The following is a 19,029-nucleotide window of genomic DNA, read 5'->3' as shown; positions in this document are numbered from 1 at the left end:
GTGGTTTCATTAAACATAAGATAATACATTTTTAATTTTTGGTTTCAACACCACAGGATTTTACAGATGTTACATGTTACAAGATGTTCTTTCTAACATCCTTTCCTCAACGTCAGGTGTTATGCTTCTGGGCCTACCTGCTCATACTCCATGTGTGGAGCACTTGTGTTCTCTAAGGCATTGATGTACACTGATGAATGTATACTGCCCGTTGGCTTTACCATACATGAAGTGCATGTTCACATACTCTTCGTTGCTGTAACCTCTTTCCATATTGACTATCCTTTGAAAAGTACTAGTATGCCTGCTACGTCTTAGAGCATTGAGAGAGGGGAAACGGAGAGAATGAGCATAACCTAACCTAAACAAGTCAGTAGTGGATCGCAACTCTGTACAGTTCACCTTGTCAGTGGCGGGTCCCAACTAGAAATGTGCAATATCTCGAAAACGATTCACTTGAAGATTTTACTAGGCTTTTTTTGCATATTGTAGTCTGTACAGTTCACCTTTAAATTATTGACCATCACTTTTGAAACACCCTGTATAGAAAAGTTAATATCTGTGTCTTCCAGTATTGCCTTAGTTAAAGAGAATGTTGGCACCATTTATTTCCGTCCTCCTCAAGATGTTTGTGGAATTTGAGGTAGAAATGGAAAAATGGTTGTAGTTCAGCTTGTACTTGGATTAAACTTTGTACTTTTTTGTAATAGCAAAAGATTTAGGACTATTTTTAAAAAATCTTCAAAAGCATTTTAAGCAGTTATGCTTGTAAAAAAAATACTAAAGCTTATACAATATGATCTTTTTAATTTTTATTTTTTCATGGCAAATGTGGTACAAGATAAGTCCAAATCATTTCAGTTTAAAATTCATTTCATTCTTTTCGTACTTATTTCATATGTTAGCAATACATACGTCCAAAGATATAATTACTGTTGATGTATATTTTTATTTTTTTATGACAGCATTATGAAATTTAATTTTAATGGAAAAAGATTTGTATTGAAGTTGGTTTTTAAGGTATGCTGTTGTACTTTTTAAGACTACCTTACATACAAAACTATTAAAGTGTATTTAACAACATAGGTGAAATTTTAAAAATGTAACACTGTTCCTATCCAGCCAAGTTCCCTGATTGTTTTCAATTAATGTGAGTTAATTGAGAAATTAAATTCTGCACCCAAAATAAAGGTCTTTACAGATTTTATTAACTTGATTGAACCTTGGAAACTAGCAGGTTCCCTTGGGCAGCCAATGTAAAGTTGAGATTTAAAAATCTAGATTACAACAAAAATACTTTTTGTATCTTATAATATAAATAACTGTTTTCAGATTTGAAATCTTGCTTCTAACTGGAACATTGAGTTTCTTTGGAGAAACTTGTTCAACAAACTCGTTAGGTGATACCCTTGAAGCATGACAGAAATTTGTGAAAATTACATCAAAACAAAAGAATGACTGTTGTGAGTGGTTTATTCAGACCAAATTTGATACCTAGATTAAAAAAAAAAAAAAGAATTCCAAACATATAAGAAAGAACCATCATTATGAACATCAATCTTGGTATAAATTAAGGGGTGGGGGGTTTCTTTTTAAGAACAGTGTACACCAGCAGTTTTCAGTCTTTCTGGATGTGATCTGTATTTGTAATTCATTAAACCTTTCAACAGTGAGTTGACCATTTGTATGAGTGCCCCAGAGAAATGTTTTCTGATAGTGAGTGCACTCTTAAGGAGTGAACTTCTTTGTTGAATTTTAAAGTTGTGTAAAAATGAGAGCTATGTACAGTGAGCCCGCACATGAAAAATATAAATATGCCTCCTGAAAGGGCTGTTTTACAACAAAGTGTGATGCCCTATAAAATTATGAAAATACATCCAGATCTCCAAAATGGTGATTTAAGAGCATTTTCAAGACAACACTGATACTGAAGCTGGAATTTCCTATGTTAGCCAGCAGTAAGAACAGCAGGCATATGTACCTGTCCTGTCACAGAGAGTAGAGTGTATATTCCATTTTGTGATGGCCTTCAAAGGGCAAGGTGCTAACACAGGTAAATATGTTATATGTTAGTACTGTGGTACTGTGCCTTTTATTCAGCTCATTCTGTATATTTTATTGTATGTCATATAAGTTCTGTTCTGTAAGGATGTAAAATTGTTTTTAATTTCGAGTTAATTTTCCAGAATTAAGTAATTAATAAGTTGTTAATTTATAACTGAACAACTTACAAGCATACAAGGTGCACATTGTTTATAGCTGCAGTTGAAGCAGTTTGGTCATTATTCCTCTGCATGAATGTATAAATTGGGGTTTATTGATACCAGTGTTCCCAATAGGCCGGGGAACACCAGTGTAGACACTACATGCATTTGGCTACCAACTTTCTTTTGAACGCCGCCACATCTTTAGAGTTTTTACTGAGCACAGATTAATGGGCCTGATGGTGATGCTTTCTTATATGAATGTTATATATTTCTTATATCCATTTGGTACTAATTAACCACTCGCTGCATTGTGTGGCAATATTATTTTTCACTAATTATTATTCCCATCCAAAGTATGCATGGATAAATGTCTTCACAGTACTAGTACTGTTTGAATAAATTAAATTAAAAAATTCAGTTTTATTTAAAATTTCAAAAGTAAATACCTGTCTGCAATTTTTATATTTGACAGAAATTTTATTGTTTCTTCTATCCTTAGATAAAAATCAAATAAAATTATTACAAAAAAATGTCCTTCAAACTGCCATATTTCAGTTAAATCTTTTAGTATTCCACATACAAAGTAGTTTTTCAGGATTACAGTTTATTGACAAAATTATTATTACCAGTAGAATAAACTTCACCAGACGTTTTAAAATTGACTTCAGTAATTGATTACTGCTTTAGAACTTTTAAATATCTGTTTTATGAATTTCGATTTCTTTCTGTTAAAAATATCTATCCAGTTTAGTGGATAGATATCTAGAAGAATTATGTGATGCTTTTACATGGATAAATTTTGTTTTCATGTAACTCATTGCATTTAACAGTATCATTCTGTCATCTTTGTTCTTTAAGTTTACTTAGTTAAATAAGTCGCTTACCAAGTACTAAATTTATTCTTACTAATACTGTACTAATAATCTGACTGTAGAAACATCTATAGTGAATGTTCAGTTTTGTTTACCATTGTGTGACTTTTTTGAAAATGCTGCTTAACAACCTACATAGCAGCATTTCCAAAATTGGAATTAAGCTTTTTTGTCTCTGAGGTTATACCTCCTTAAGTTGATCTTTTTACTGATTTATAATCATAATGCCAAAAAAAAAGATTAAATATCTGCACAACTAGCTTATGAGATTTAAAAATAAATGTACTCCTTTAAAAAAAAAAACAAACTGAACTTATTAAATGTGTTTGGTAGGCAGTTTTCTCTTATAGTAGACTAGTGCTGATCTGCAATAAAATTGTGACCAGCCCGAGGTACACATTTCCGTCTATACAAAAAAAAAAAAAAAAAAGTACCCCTTAAAAGCAGTTGGTAGACCATTTTGCAAAATTATCTTTTTATTTGTGAAATAACTAAACACTTTCCATAACTAGAAAAAAAAATGCAAATTTGAAGTTGTACAGAAACGATTTTTATATTCTTATTACTTAAATAATTCGGGATCTTATTTTTATAGCAGAAAATATCAAACTTTTCACCTAGATAAGAATTCTTATTGTCACAACCTTGAATTTCTAAATGAAAATGCCAATTTACAGATCTGACTGTTAAGAGTTTTATTTTTTTACTAATTAATCTTTTTTAATCAAAATCTTGAAAATAGTTTGAATCTCAATTTTTGCCCATTTAAGCATTTTTTAAAATGGATCCATTTATTTCCCAATTGCAGTTTGAGAGTGTAGATTCTGCAATGGTGAATCTTGTATTAAGAAATGCAATTTTTTAGAAATCGTACATTAATAGTTTCTGGGAGCACAGAATAAGTACAAAGAAAAATCACCATATATTTTTACCCATCTGAAATTTATCTTTCAACCGATCCTGTCTTTAACCCTTACGACAATACCATTTTTGTTCCGTTAGCAGTATGATGCAGTTTCACAGGACACTAGTTTTTTTCATCTGATGTATGCAGATTTTGCTGTATATTTTAGTACAATAGGATTTTTTTATATATATTTTGTTTCGTGGAAGTTTACATAAAACATGAAAAATTAAACATTGAAATTTTACTAGTTTTATTGAAACTTAAAAGATTAAATATTTCCACTTTTTAAAATATGAAATAGAAATACATGCAATAAGAAAAAATTATTTACAAATTTTAAAAAAAATTAGTATTATAATATATTCAAAAAGTATTATAATAAACAATATGGTGCAACCAGAATTTAAAAATTAATTTCATTCAAAAACAAAACATGAGCAGGCTACAAATTTATAAGGACCACATGGTAAATGGTACTGAAATCTTGTGGCCATGAATAAACTAAACTGGCACAAGTGGGAACTTCAAATGCCTTGCAGTCTGAGAGAATTACACCATACTAGTTAGAGATTAAGTTATATAATGAAAGCTTTGAAGAATATTTGAATTATTTAATATTAAAATTGTCCTTTATACTTAAATCTTAAAATAAATCTTCTACGATTGGAAAACTCTGCTTTCCTTTGCCGTTTTAGGAATCAAATTTCAGTTTTGCAGGAAAGTTACACAAGTAAATTAATTTTTAAAAAAAACGATAGAAACTTGATGCCCAAAATCTGTTTATTGAGTTTTCGCCATTTTAAAATAGCAGTACGCTGAACTTATGTAGAGAATGTATTTTACACAGCTGATGGAAAATATTTTCTCTTTCTACTACAAATTAAATATTTTATAAACATTAAGGGACAGCTGAAGAGTGGTATAGATATAGTTGGAACTGATTAATACAATTTTGGCAGTTTTATTTGTAGGACATGGGAACATTGTTCCATGATTAAAAAATTTTATCTTCCTTTCAGTGAAATAGTTTTTATAAAATAATTATATGGTTTGTATTAACGAGTTTCAACTGTATTTAAATTTATCCTCTATTTATATTGAGATATGTACATAGCTTTAAGAATTAAAAAATACATTAAAAATTAAGAGATCATCAGCTTTTGTTCTATAATTTACTGTTGCTACCTTTATGTTATGCTCTTCCCAGTATGTACTTTGATTTGTTTATTATATATTAAAATTTAAAACTAAATTGATTCATTCGATTAATTTAAAGATTTTTCTTCTCTTTTGTAAAAATGTTATTTTATCTCTTTTATCCAGCTAAATTCTGTGACTGTATTGGATCCTTTCTAACTGAATTGTGTATAAATAACTGTTAGGTGACTGACAAGTTAAAGTATAAAACAGTCTCACTGTATTTCAGTTTGTTTATAAACTGCACTGTGAGTTTGTAATGGCTGTACCTTTTGCAGCACTTTTCTTGTAGTAAAAGAATGATTTACTCTGAAATATGTATTTTTTTTTTATCTTTTGAATATTCACCAAAGTAAGAGAAATTCCTGTTGATAAATTTTGCGTTAAAATAAAATTGGGTATTGGATGTTTTAAGCACATAACTTGAACATTGTTTTAAATTTTGTAACAAAAAACTCCTCTTATTCATATCTCAAGTACATATGGCAGTATAAGATGTACTTAAATACCTTACCAGCTTTATTACAGCTTTTAAAATTTAATTCCTTAAAATAATTTTGGTTCACAATTAATTTTAAGATTTATACCTTATATATATAAAAGAGCTGATAAATTACAAGAAAACGTTAGCAAAAAATAGATCTGAAAGGCTAGAAAATTAAAGGCCGAATATTTGTAATCCTGAGATAAAGATGATAAAATTAATCGGGTTTATTTAATTTACTATTTCTAAAAAAAAGTAAGAAATAAGTAGGCAATCTGAGGATTTACTCTGCAAGTATGAGGCAGTGTTAAGAAAAAGCCAAGTTATGGCTAAATTTGAAAGTGCAGAATTTTGCATGGATATGATAGGAGCCAATTCAGCCCTGAAGAAATTGTGCAAGACTCATGGAGTAGATTTTTTCCCAGTGTGGGATGGGATTGAGAAACAGAAAGGTTGCAATAATATTTGTACCTTTTTTATCATATATTAAAAGGACAAACCATATATTTTTGCACTTCACAGGAAGGTTAGAGATGATGCATCATGATAGGTCAGCTCCTTACTGCAGACAGAGTGAGCTACTAGTAGCTCAGATTGGCAAGTGGTAAAATTTGTTGTGGGCACTAGTCAACAGACATTATGCCTGGTCAAAATTGGTAATGCCACTGGTGGTACACCCTAACTTAAATGTATTAAAATATGAAATGAGTCAATCTTGGGAACTGCCTCCACCCAAAGGCCATGCAGAAATAGAGCAGCAGTGGTTTAGCATGGCCTAACAATCATAACTATGGTTGAATAAATTAAAATGTGAGGATATATATGTATTATATAAGTGTCACAGTGAACTATAAGTAATCTCAAAAAATATTGCTACCTATTTTAATGCATGTCTTTTATTTTTAGTAAATATTCCTTGTCTACAGAAAGCAGTCATGCCCATATCCCACCATTTTGCAGCACTAGCAACTTTATATAAATATACAAATATTCTGTGTCAATATATATACAAAAACACAATCTCCACAAAAGTACTACAATGATTTGAAAGTGGGAACTTTGGCTGTACAATTATCTGGTACTGGATGTCCTGATTATCCTCTTTAAAGCTTCATCTTCTGGAGGGCTTGACCTGTTTGGAGGTTAAAATGATTAACTTTCATATATAGTACAGATAAAAAAAAATAAATAAATAAAAAAAAATTTTTTTTTTAAATATAAACACCAAATTCTAGATGTTACATTACTCTGAATTTGGCCTGTCAGCTTTCAGCAGTTTGCCAATGTATGAAGTGAATTTAAGTATACAAGGTGTGGCTCAAATGAAATGAGAATCGTTGCTTACCAATGTCTCACTACTGCACATATCAACAACAATTGTATTGTTCTGTAGCTTTTTTTCCTGTACAGATCACTTGTCTCATTTTAATTAGTTAAGTTTTGATTGAACTGTGCTTCTTTAAGTGAATCAGTATTTTAACCCTTTGGCAGAAAAATAAGCATTCATAATTTAGATTTTTAGTGACACTCAGTAAATGAAAATGATTTGAGGATTTAGAATACGCTCAGGAGAATACAACTCGGCAATTAAAGACAGTCTCTTCCAAGGACTTCCGCTGCTGTTTTAGATCCTGGAAATTGTGAATGGAGTGCTGCATAGTCATAGCTTGAGGAGATAAACATTGAAATTATATTAAAAATAAATGGTTTAAAAAGTATTTCTCGTTTATTTTGGCCACACCTTGTACATTTTTTTATGGTGCTTTTTTTTTTTTTTTTTGTTGCTCATTCTAGTTTACTGGTGAATGGGGAAAAAAAAAAAAAAAATCAGGAAATGATTCTTCATCCTTCCCTGAATTTATGCATCCAACTGCATATTTTTCACATAAATCAGACCTGGACACTTCAGACATCTGGTGAATATTGATGGGACTATGATGCAAAAATCTGATAACACTGCTCCTCCAAGGACATCACTTTCACAATTTAATGAAAATAATGTCAAGTGTTGCAGTGTTATTGCCATTGCTTTACATAATTTTACATGCATAGTTGTCTTAGAGAAAGCACGTTAGACAAATAAGTTTATTCCAACTGCTTATACAAGGTGGGATCGCCGACCGGGCTAGCTGGGTGGGTAAAGTGCCTGCTTAGCAATCCAAAGGTCGCGGGTTCGAATCCTGCCTCGGGCTTGGATCAAAGTACTGCAAAAACCTTGGGAGGTGCATTATGGCCACAGAAGCCGATGCGCCAACAACTACAAAAAAAAAAAAAAAAACCGAGGTGGAATCAAAAAGTTCTAAGAATGAACTTAAGAAGTTCTGAATCTCAAATAAAATATTTTTAACCTGGAATGTCCAGAACTTTTTTTCTTAATAGTAGATTGCAATCAGTTGCATGCCTGGAAAAGTTTATTTTTTATCTGTTGTTAGTAAGTAATTTTGAATTGTCATTTTTAAGCAAAGATTTATTAAATTTTTCTTTTTGTTGAAGAAATCAACTTTAGCCTATAAAAATGATAGTTGAAGCATATGGTGAAAAAGTTTTATCAAGAGAAAAGATATTCTAATGGTATAGAGCTTCAAAGATTGGTACAATTATCATTATGAATGATATAAGGTACAGATCTTGCATATTAACAGCAGATGAACTCCTTGTACAGATCTTGCATATTAACAGCAGATGAACATTGGAGGAATAATTTGGGCCAGTCATCAAATGAGAATTAGATCTCACCTCTCAAGTTAGAATATCATGTGATATTTTAAACATAAAAAGATAAGGAAAATTCTTTGTTCCAAGTTTTTATGGGCAGATCAGATAGAAATGAGTAACTTTAAAAACAAATAGAAAAAAATTGTAATTGGGATCAATAAAATATTTCTAAAAACAGTGACAGGTGATGAAACATGGCACTTTCTTTATGACCTGCTGACAAGATGTCTGTTTTCTGAATAGGCAATGCCCAGCTAGGTCTAAAGGTAACTGCGATAATTATTTTTTGGCTATAAAGGTGTATAGCAGATCATGTTTATAAGAACTGTGTACTTGGAAATCAATAAGTGCTTGAATGGTTGCAATTAAGTGAAAGAAACCTGAATTGGAAATTATTTCATGACAGCACGCCTGTTCACCATGAAACAATTTCCCATGCACACACACAAAAGAACTCATTAAAGGGATAACACTTCTGAGGAGGCAGAAGTTACGACAATCAAGGAACTTTTTAAGAAACATTTTTACAATTACGTAATTAAAGGAAAATATCTGTAAATAGCCAAGGTCACTATTTTGAGGAAATTCACATAGGGGCAGTGTGCATATTACATCACAAATAATGAAAACTAGGAGATAAACAATAAACCTATATTGAAGAATTTTCAGATATTTGCGTAAGTTAAATTGCAAGTTTACGCATACAAAACACTAGAGAATTGAACTATGACAAATGCAACAAAAGCTAAAAATTTTTTTTAAAAAATGAACTTAGTATGAGAAGGAACGTGATAGCCACACTATTTTCAAAGTTTTACAAGCCATGATATTTAGTCCGTAAAATGCTACAAATGAGACATTTTGACTGCAATTTTTGTTGTAGTCATTATGAACTGATTGCTTTGGTACTAGGTGCCTCCGTAGCCAGGTGGGAAGGAGCAGCAGTGCGTAGCGCATGCTTCTTGATTAGACCGGGGTTCGAGCCCGTCACCACCAAATACAGAGGATGCGGAAAGGTCAGGGAATGACCTACGCGTATCCCCGAGCAATATGGCCTTAGTTGCTAATGCTCCTTAAAACCAAATAACAAAATAAGCTTTGGTACTACAATTCTATGCATTTCAGTTGTGGTTTGATACTGCCTTCTCACAAAATTTATGTAATCACAGAGCACATTGTAATTCTTTCATATTACTGTAACATGAAAAAATTCCTCTAAAAAATAGCTTTTTTTGTTAAAATATATTTGCAGGAGCAAAACGTTTTGCACTACTTCAGAAACATGTTTCATACTGTTTGTCACAAGGAGGGGAAATAATTTAAAGATGGTGATAATGATACTTGTATCAAGTCATGCTGTATAACCCCCTTTTTTTTTTTTTTGAAAAACTAACAGAATGGAAAGTGACTGTATCAAAATTAGTAGTTATCAGTTGCAGTCATTGAATGTTTAAAATGTAACCATTTTGTTCTTTATATTGTTTTTCAGTTTAGTACCTTTTACTCAAATTTTGTAGCACAGGTAATGAAACTTTGTTATACATTAAAAGTATATCAGATAAACTAAAAATTTCACTGATATTAATTAGTACTAATTAATAGTTAATTTTAGAACTGTGAATTAAATTGTCAAGTGACAAAAACTTTACTTAAAGTTCACTAAAAATAGCTTTATCTGCTTTTTACTTACCCAGGTGGGGAGATGTAGTGATAATACTGATTGTTACTTTGGTCTAATAATATGCTTTGGCATATCCATGACCATAGCCAAAGGGTGCCCTGGGTGCTACTTTTGCAACAAATGGAGCTGCATATACAGGGGCAGCATATGCAGGAGCGACTGCCACAGGTCCATAGTATGCAGGTGCTTTATGGACAATTCCAACTGCTTGACCAACTGGTCCACCATAGGGTGAGGCAATCACTGCAGCTGCAGGGGCACTGGCAGCTGTACCAGGTTCATTGGTCTTGACAACAGCTCGAAAGCCAGCCTTATCTGCAACATATTCTACTGTTCTGGCCCGTCCATCAATGTCGGTCAAGGTGTAGGCACCACGTTTGTTGCCCCATGGATCACCAACTTCCCATCGACCATTCGTTGCTCCAATGCCATCAGCAATTTTGTAGTCGAACTTGTAGTTACCAAAATCCTATAGAGAAAAAGAAAAATAGTTCAGAAGTAGTTATACAGTGGATGTCAGCATTTATATAATTATGTACTACTTGGAGAATCAAGACAGAAAATATGTTAACTATCAGTGGCAGCTAAAGTGAATACAACAGACTTGTTTATCTGGCTCTGATACGACTTCAGCAAATTCTAGATCAGAGTTTCCCAAACTTTCTAGCTTTGCGGTGCCCTTAGTGTTCCAGTAATTTTTTCACAGTACCCCTAGGCCAAAAGAAATACCTAACAGTGGTTTTCGACCTTTTAATATATACCTGTATAATTTTATTCTTTATATTGAGGTACTGAATAAAGATCAGTTATAGATCACCACAAAATTAAAAATATACGGTGCAATGGATACTCTACACCATTTTATAATGAAATAAATGTATAAATTTCAAAAAATAAATAAAAATAACTTTAAACTGAAATTACACGGCACCCCGGTTGAAAACCACTGTTCTAGATGTATGAGGGATATCTGTGATTTGGCACTATGAATATGAAATAACCGAAGCCTTGAGATACATAACCAGTGGGAAAAAAAACCATAAAAATAAAATATTGAAGTTGCCTTTTCAAAATTTAAGAATGTTCAGCATAAACCCTCATGTGTAATACTGTTAAAGTTAGTTTAAAAAATGTATTTTTAAACTAACTTTGACAGCATTTTTGCAATAGCTGCAAGTTTGCAGCTATCGTAAAAAAAATTTCTGTCAGCACAACGTACAAATTGACCAGTGAATATCATTTGCAGAGATGTAATGTATGCTGCAATGTCATTCGATGCTATCGCACTGTATAGATATTTAGGTGTCAAGTGTGCATTAACCACTAAAGCAACTAAGACTATGAGGTATCAGTATACACTAATAAGGCAAAACATGACCAGTGAGTTGTGCAAATCAAAGCAACTGCATGGGTCGGGACATGGTATAAAAACACCTGATACTGAGCTCCGTTAATCAGTTACTCTTGTTCAGATGGGAAAGGCAGCAGACTTAAACGAGTTTGACAAAGGCCAAATTGTAATGGCAAGACTACTGGGTCAGAGCATATCCGGCATGGCTGGTGAGATGCTCTTGGTCAGCTGTGGTTAGTGGTCTGAGGAGGGAAAACCGCTGGTGAGGTGGACAACCACAGCTCGAGGTGAGCAAAGGCTCTCCTGGATGGTATGTGGCACAGCTTGTCAGTAATTGGAATGCGGTGATGGGAGTAATGTGTCACAAAACAGTACATCGAACTCTGCTGAAAGTGGGGCTGCAGGTGACTCCAAGTGCCCATGGTTCACCGGCGACAGTGCCTACAAAGGGCACGAGAGCATCGAAACTGGACCTTGAGTGGTTGGAAGGTCTGGGCCGATGAATCATGTTTCCTGTTGCACCATGTGTACAGCCGGGTATGCGTGCATCGTTTACCTGGGGACGTGATGGTGCCTGGATGCATTGTGGGATGAAAGCAAGTTGGTAGTGGCAGTATCGTGCTTTGGACGATGTACTGCTGGGATACCCTGGGTGCAGTCCTCCATGTGCCGAGCATTCTGATGTTTACCACCTACTTAAATATCATTGCTGACTAGGTACATCCTTTCAAGGCAATGATCTTCCCCCTCTGGCAGTGCAGTCTTTTAGCAGGATGAGGTGCCATGCCACACCACCCAGATTGTTCGAGACTGGTTTGTGAACATGAGGAAGACTTCCAGCATCTAGACTTCCAACACAAACCACATCTAGCATCTGTGGTTTGTGTTGGAACAGCAACTCTGATCTGTGGTGTCTAAACCATGGTCCTTACAGGAGTTAAAGGACCTGCTGGTTACGTGTTGGTGCCAGATACCACAAGACAGAAGTCTTGTAGTGTCCATGCCTTGCTGAGTACGAGCTGTTTTGGCTGCATGTGGAGGACAAGCATCATATTAGGTAGATGGTCATATTGTTTTGGCTCATTGGTGTATATTGTGAGAATTCTTTGGTTTGCTGGATAGTTTTTCTGGAGAAAAAACATGCAACTCCCGCTTGAAATTGACTAACTCAGCCATGTTGAGAAAAGGCCCATTGAGCATCATTTGAAGACTTTGAACTTTAGCTTTTCCAATTGGTTGGACAACATGCTTATGATAGCTGATTTAAGTTGATCATGCTTTTTTTCTTTTCTTTTTTTTTTTCTGGCATCGTATGAATTACACTGTTTAACGTGTATAGCAGTAGTAGTGGCATGTGATGCAAGAAAGCAAGTGTATGAGCTTATGCAGCATCAGCCAAAAAAATAAAATAAATAAATAATCACACCATTCCCTCCAAAAGCCTGTCCAGTTCCTCCTTAAATTTATTCAACCTATCAACTTCCACGACAGATGGAACTTTGTTCCAGCAATTAACCAACCGCTGGCTAAAGGAAAATTTCTGCATATCTGTTCTACATCTGTCTTTTCTTAATTTGAATTTATGCCCCCTTAGGTTCGTAATCTGAACAAGTGGAAGGATCCCATCAGAATTCAGCGTGCTCAGCCCATTAAAGGCCTTATACACCTCAATCAGATCACCGCGCTGGTGCCTAGTCTCCAGCCACTGCAATTTGCAGAACTTAAGCCTCTCTTGGTAAGAGGATCCCTTCATTCCCCATAGCGTATGTGTGTTTGCATTCACATACGTTACCCCAGGTTAACACATATCAAGAAAAATCTATGAAGTTAAATTACTTTTAATGACATACAACTTTCTGGCCTCGAGTGATGAGAGAAGAGGTGTGTCAAGATTCAGATACCCAAATGAAAACAATGAGAGCTGGTGCATGGATGCCGTCAAGTCTAAGCTTCCACCTTAACACAGCTCTGCTGAATTAATTTAAAAAATTAACTTAATATTTTGATATTTTGTACAATAATGTAAACATACTTACATCTTGTTGCCTTGAGGTACTGCTTACACCACCATGTGCATATGGCACAAAACTGGCTTGGGTTACCATGAAGGCTGCACAGAGAAGCACACACTATAAGGTAAAATGTTTCAGTATTAATATCGCAGAACGATGCATGGAAGTAGCTGACGTAAAACAAGAAAGAACAAAATATCTTCCTTTATAAAAAAATAAATAGAGTTTAATTTAATATTACCCAAGGCCCTACAAACGTTAAACTGGTTCTGTCGAACAGGGCCTCCACACTCAAATGGTCAAAATAATATGTAAAATTTGAAATAATAAAAAATTAAAAAATCGATATTACAAAAACACCCTGTATAAGTTTTGCGCAGGACCCCAGGGCCCACAAGTAATTCTTGAACAGGGTCCCACAAATTTTGGGGCAAGCACTGATATTGCCCACTTCAAAATTTTATCCACTCTTTAAAATTAGCAAGCTCTATCAAGTGTCCCTGCCCAGCTTCCCCCCCCCCATATAGAATAGAATAGAATAGAAATGAAATTACTATACCGATATAAGACATTTGAACTAACAGAAGTAATTTGATGTTTGTTGTCTTTCAGATATGTACACAGAGCACATGGCTACCGATTGAGCGCCAATAAAAGGAGAATTTATTATTAGCCATGTGGCACAGGGAAGTCTGAGGCTTATTCTGCACCAGTCAAAAAAATCTGAGTTACCAGGGTGAAAAAGAGTAGAAGGGAATCGCCAGGAAAGGTAAGAATGATGATATCCAGCTCAGGACCCTGGGTATGCTAAGCCCATACTCACCAGATGTGAGTGGGGTAATATTTATGTTCCTTCATGGAAAAAGAACTGAACATGAGAAAGAGTTTTTCATTTTAACATCAGCAAAGTGATCTGGCAGGTTGCCAAAGCAACCGATCTATAAAAAAAAAAAAATGGTTGTCCTCATTTTCCGATTACTTTTTTTTTTACGTGGAGCTATATTTTCCTCTTATTTTCCCTGCTTAAAGATATTCTTAGTTTTTGCTACTTATTCGGGGGAATTTTTCATTCTACTCGATAAACGTTTCGCATAATTGGCAAGCAATTAATATGTAGATATACGTAAAAGTAATAAAATTTACAATCAGTTTAACCTTCATTGAAATGAAACAAAAAAAAAAAAAATCGAATGTTTATAGGTGGTTTTGAATAATATGACGAAAAATAACAATCGTGATTAGTTTTCTAACCATATACTGTATTTTAAACAACGCACCAAAACTCGATAAACTTTGGCTACGTAAAAGGCTAACATAAAATGTAGTTTAACGTAGAATTGTTAACAGTATGACTACAATAATCTTTAGTCAATTTAAAACAAAACGGTAACCATTTTGGTCAAATAATTCCTCGTCAATTCCCCATTTTGTTTCTAAAATCGCGCACTAACCGTTCCTTAAGGCATATTACAGATATGCTATGCTAAATCATTCTTGTGACGCTTTTTATTTTCTAAACAGCATATGATACTATACTTAAAACGGACCACGACAAACAGAATCCTCATATGAATATGAGGATTCTGCTTCCTTATCCATATCCAACTCATCAGCCATCATTCTGACGGTCAAACAACAATCTCTTGCCACAATTTCCCAAACTTTTGCAAATCTGCCCTTATTTCAAGAGGCTGACGCCCACTTCTTGGATCATCGCGAACATCTTCACTTCCACCTTTGAACCGCTTATATCAGTCAAACACACTGGCATGACTTTTTTTTAACGTTTCATCACCATAAACAGTTTTTAACCTTTCATGCGTTTCTGTAAATTCTGTTGCAGATTTTTTCAGTTTAAAACAAAATTTGATCTCGGTTGGTTGCTCGGCTACAAAATCATCACACGGAACATTAACGCTACTAACGAAACTGGTTGTTACTGACTGGCTATTGTCATTCTACTCGACAGTCTCAGTACCTCCATCTGTTGAAGAAGTTTGAACGAACACACACCACTTCGTTTATTTTCAAGCTCATCGAACATGGCAGCAACAGCCCCAGTGTGCGAACTTTAATACCACACCTCACAAGTAACATGCTTTTTCTGTATGCAGAAGTATTGCAGCTGGGAGCCAATAGATTCCATTCTTTTAAACCAGATATCAAGCTTCATTGGATTTGGTTTGTGAGTATGGGCTTGGCAAAAGAGGGAAGTGGCATTTTTTTTTATTTTTTTCCTTCAGGTTTTTTGAGTTTGAAAATCTCTACTGAAATCTTAACCAGCAACTAACACAGAAGAAATGAGTTGCCCACAAAATGCCTTGATCACTGTAGGCATTTACAAATAAACTTGACAATCACTTCATAATCTTGGTGCCACCAATAATGTTATGGTTCACCTATTTCAGTCCTATATATCCATGAACATACAAAACGAATCTGAAGAAAGCTTATATTGTTGCCATAGCAAATTGCAAAAAAAAAAAAAAGTCCAAGGGCCGGCGTAATATTTTGGAAATAATGAAGCTTACTGGCTGTTCAGATGGATCTACAAGGCAGCAAAAAAAAAAAAATCATAGGAAGCTAAATGCGATGAATAAAGCGGATGTGGGGGACTGTGGTGGAGAGTTTTGAAAGAAATTCTTGAATGGAAAACGATGAATGGCGCTGCGCATCTCCGAACAACATTGCGCAGTCGCTGTAGAAATAATGCCCCGTAAGTCAAAAAATGTGATGAGCATGATCCTTACATTTAATGGAGATTGGGTTGTTTTTTTTTTTTTTAAGGCATCGGAAAAAACAATCTTCCATTTGGGAGAATTGGGCTTTCGTCAGAAGCAGGAGTGCAGTAGCAGACGCTCTTTGAGTAGACCGGAGTTCAAGCTCTTGACTGCTAAATACAGTCGATCTGCTAACCCGCACTGGACCAGCGTGGTAGATTATGGTCCATTTCCCTCAACATGAATCGTTGAGGCTTCCATCCTGCAGTGGGTTGATAATGGCTGCAGTTTACATTTTTTTTATATACATACCAAACCCACGATTCGTCACTAGTAATGATAGAAGAAACAAAGTGCGGGTCAGCAGCACGTTAAGGACGATCCCAATATGCTCGAACTCGCCCTCTTTGTGAGGACGGAAGCAGACGAACCTGATTGAAACGAGTCACATTTCTAAAATTCGTTAAAATTGATTGACATCAGTGGAGTAGCTAGGACTTTTTGTCAGCAAGTACGTTCACAAAAGAAAGGCGCGATTGTAATTCACAAAAAATTTGCTTTCTATTTGTTTTTTTTTTTTAGAAAGCGCCATAATACCAGATTTCGGCATCAGGTTGTACAATGTACCGGGTATGGGATATATCAAGTTCAGTTGAAACTTCGTAGACATTAAATATCAGTTACTACTGACCAGATCACAAACACGAGGAGTGAAACAATGAGTTTCTTCTGCACTCTTCCATAATTTAAAACCAAATTTGATGAAAATTCGTTGCTCAGTAAAATTACATATTTAAAATTCGACGAAACACCTTCGATCGATTCGATGGGTGCTTTATTCAGACTAACTCAAAATAAATCATGCTCATCATATGAATATCGCAAAAACATAAAAATCTTCAATTTCCACCAACAGTTCTGAACCAAGGTATCTTCGCGCCCCGAGCTGAAAGATTTTTCGGCTGTCCACCAAGATATTGACTCTAGAGAAAAACCAAAGACACTGTTAGATTCAGCAAACACACAATATTCTTACATCGTGTAATATATACTCGCTGGCCAAAAAATTAGAAACCTTTTGCCATTGGAGTAAACAGATAATTAAACGTACAATATGCCAATGTAAGTTTTCACATGATATGATCACAAGTTCCTTGGTATCAAATAAATACTGTACGCTTTTCTGGGGCTTCTTAGTCGATCGAGTCATGGAGAAGACAGGTGATCTTTCCGATTTTCAGAAAGGCGTTTCTCAGGAAATTTACGTTTAGCAGAAGCTACAATTGAGAAAACGAAGGAAATGAGTGGTGTGTCGAAGGCAACCACCTCAAAAGTATATAATGAGTGGAAGACGAAAGGAGAATGCCGCAGAGAATTGGTACTCCAAGGACGAGACCGTAGTTATTTAAAGCGAATCTTGCATCAGAGTACCAGGGATTTGGTAGTTTTCTGATACGAGAGCCACTTTTGTAAAAAAAAATCGGAAGATTCGGCTGGAGTAGTACCACCAACACCAAGACTCGACTGTAGCGTGAAACTCATGAAGCCGTGCATCCAGTCTGTCTCGTGTCGAGCTCAAGCGACTGGAAGTAGTATCATGGTACAGAGTATGTTCTGTGGTATTGATTAAGTCCGCTCCTACCGTTGGAGGGGACTCAGTCCATACCACAGAACATACTCGATACCATGCAAGTTGTCATATAGATGGATTCACTCAAGACAACAACGCAACTATCCACAGTTCAAAAAACTGTATCGAATGGTTCGAGGTTACCATCTACCCTGGCCACCTAATCCACCAGATGTGAATCCAATTGAGAATGTCTGGGTTGCGATGGAAACGGCAATTGGGATTCGCAGTTCTCCACCGATCATAATATAGCAGCTGACAAACGTCCTGATGAAAGAATGGCCAAATCTGAAACTAGATTTCCTCAGACACCTAGTGGAATCCATGTCACGACATGTACGGACTGTAATCCGGACAAAAGGTGGCTCTACTAGTAACTGAATAAAAGTTTCTAATTTTTTGGCCAGTGAGTGTAAAAATTGGCCATAATAAGAGCGCATTAACATGGCCATTAATATAACGTACCGAACTGTGCAAAGTTCGCTTTTATTAGAGTTGAGTTTTAACACAAAGGCAATTCATGCCTTCTAAAAACTCAACTGCTAGGTAGAAAACTCTGCCTATCACCATCAAAGATCAATTTAGCAACAGTTAAAAAGCAGAAGGTTAAAAATAAATAAATAAAATTACCACTGATCATCGACATTTTACCCAAAACGAGAGAGGTCGCCAAGGGCCCTGAGGTAAAGAATTCAGCAATTTACAAAAGACTAACTGCGTAATGGTATTTTATACTACTTAGAGTTCTAAAATTAAATTATATAATCAATAATAAATAATAGGAATATTTTCAAATACCCGAAAACTGCTTTCGCCTATTACCATGCGAAATCTTCATCCGGTTCTGATGCCCTAATACCAATGCGGTATAGCCTCTGTTCGCAAACTAGTCATAGCCCGACCCTGCTAACTAATATAGACATCGATAAACACTAGGACTTACCTTGATCATGATGGTTGCTGTAATGAGAATGAAACTGCTTGTAGAAATGTCCGCGCTTGCTTTTATAGATACCTACAAATGGGGGGGGGGAGGAATATGAGGGCCTTGACACTTTCTTCAGAGCGAAATTTTGTTGGTAAGACGTGATTTACCGAGTTGCTCATAGAGGGAGCCACGCCCTATATAGCGCCTACGATACCTCATTGTTCTATTTAACATGCATTGTCTCTTTTCCAGCGGTGCTCCATTTTTTTTTTTTTTTTTTTTTTCCCACGCACATGTCCTTCAATGGACAGCTGCAAATTTTCTC

General features: G+C 35.0%; 1 protein-coding gene across 1 annotated transcript; it reads right to left on the bottom strand.

Annotated features, from left to right (window-relative positions):
- Window positions 1-6,572: 6,572 nt before the first annotated feature.
- On the bottom strand, window positions 6,573-18,743 carry LOC150082617 (adult-specific rigid cuticular protein 15.7-like). Its single transcript, XM_090378711.1, has 4 exons — window positions 18,720-18,743; window positions 13,451-13,543; window positions 10,073-10,532; window positions 6,573-6,799 (listed from the first exon to the last, which is right to left on the bottom strand). The coding sequence occupies exons 1-3, from the start codon at window positions 18,726-18,728 to the stop codon at window positions 10,116-10,118; spliced, it is 519 nt and encodes a 172-aa protein (XP_090234837.1). The 5' UTR covers window positions 18,729-18,743; the 3' UTR covers window positions 6,573-6,799; window positions 10,073-10,115.
- Between the last annotated feature and the right edge of the window lie 286 nt (window positions 18,744-19,029).

This window comes from Mastigoproctus giganteus, chromosome 7 (genome assembly GCF_048544385.1).
Source record: "Mastigoproctus giganteus isolate SK-2022 chromosome 7, ASM4854438v1, whole genome shotgun sequence".
Taxonomy (NCBI): Eukaryota; Metazoa; Arthropoda; class Arachnida; order Uropygi; family Thelyphonidae; genus Mastigoproctus; species Mastigoproctus giganteus.
The sequence above is the reverse complement of the archived record's forward strand: the minus strand, read 5'-3'. Positions and strand labels throughout refer to the sequence as shown.

What these genes read in the sequence shown, in the direction of transcription:
- LOC150082617 (XM_090378711.1), bottom strand. An exon ending in GTACCTCAAGGCAACAAGAT is followed by an intron (nt 10,533 to 13,450) that starts GTAAGTATGTTT and finishes TTTTCTCTATAG; the next exon opens with GATTTTGGTAACTACAAGTT.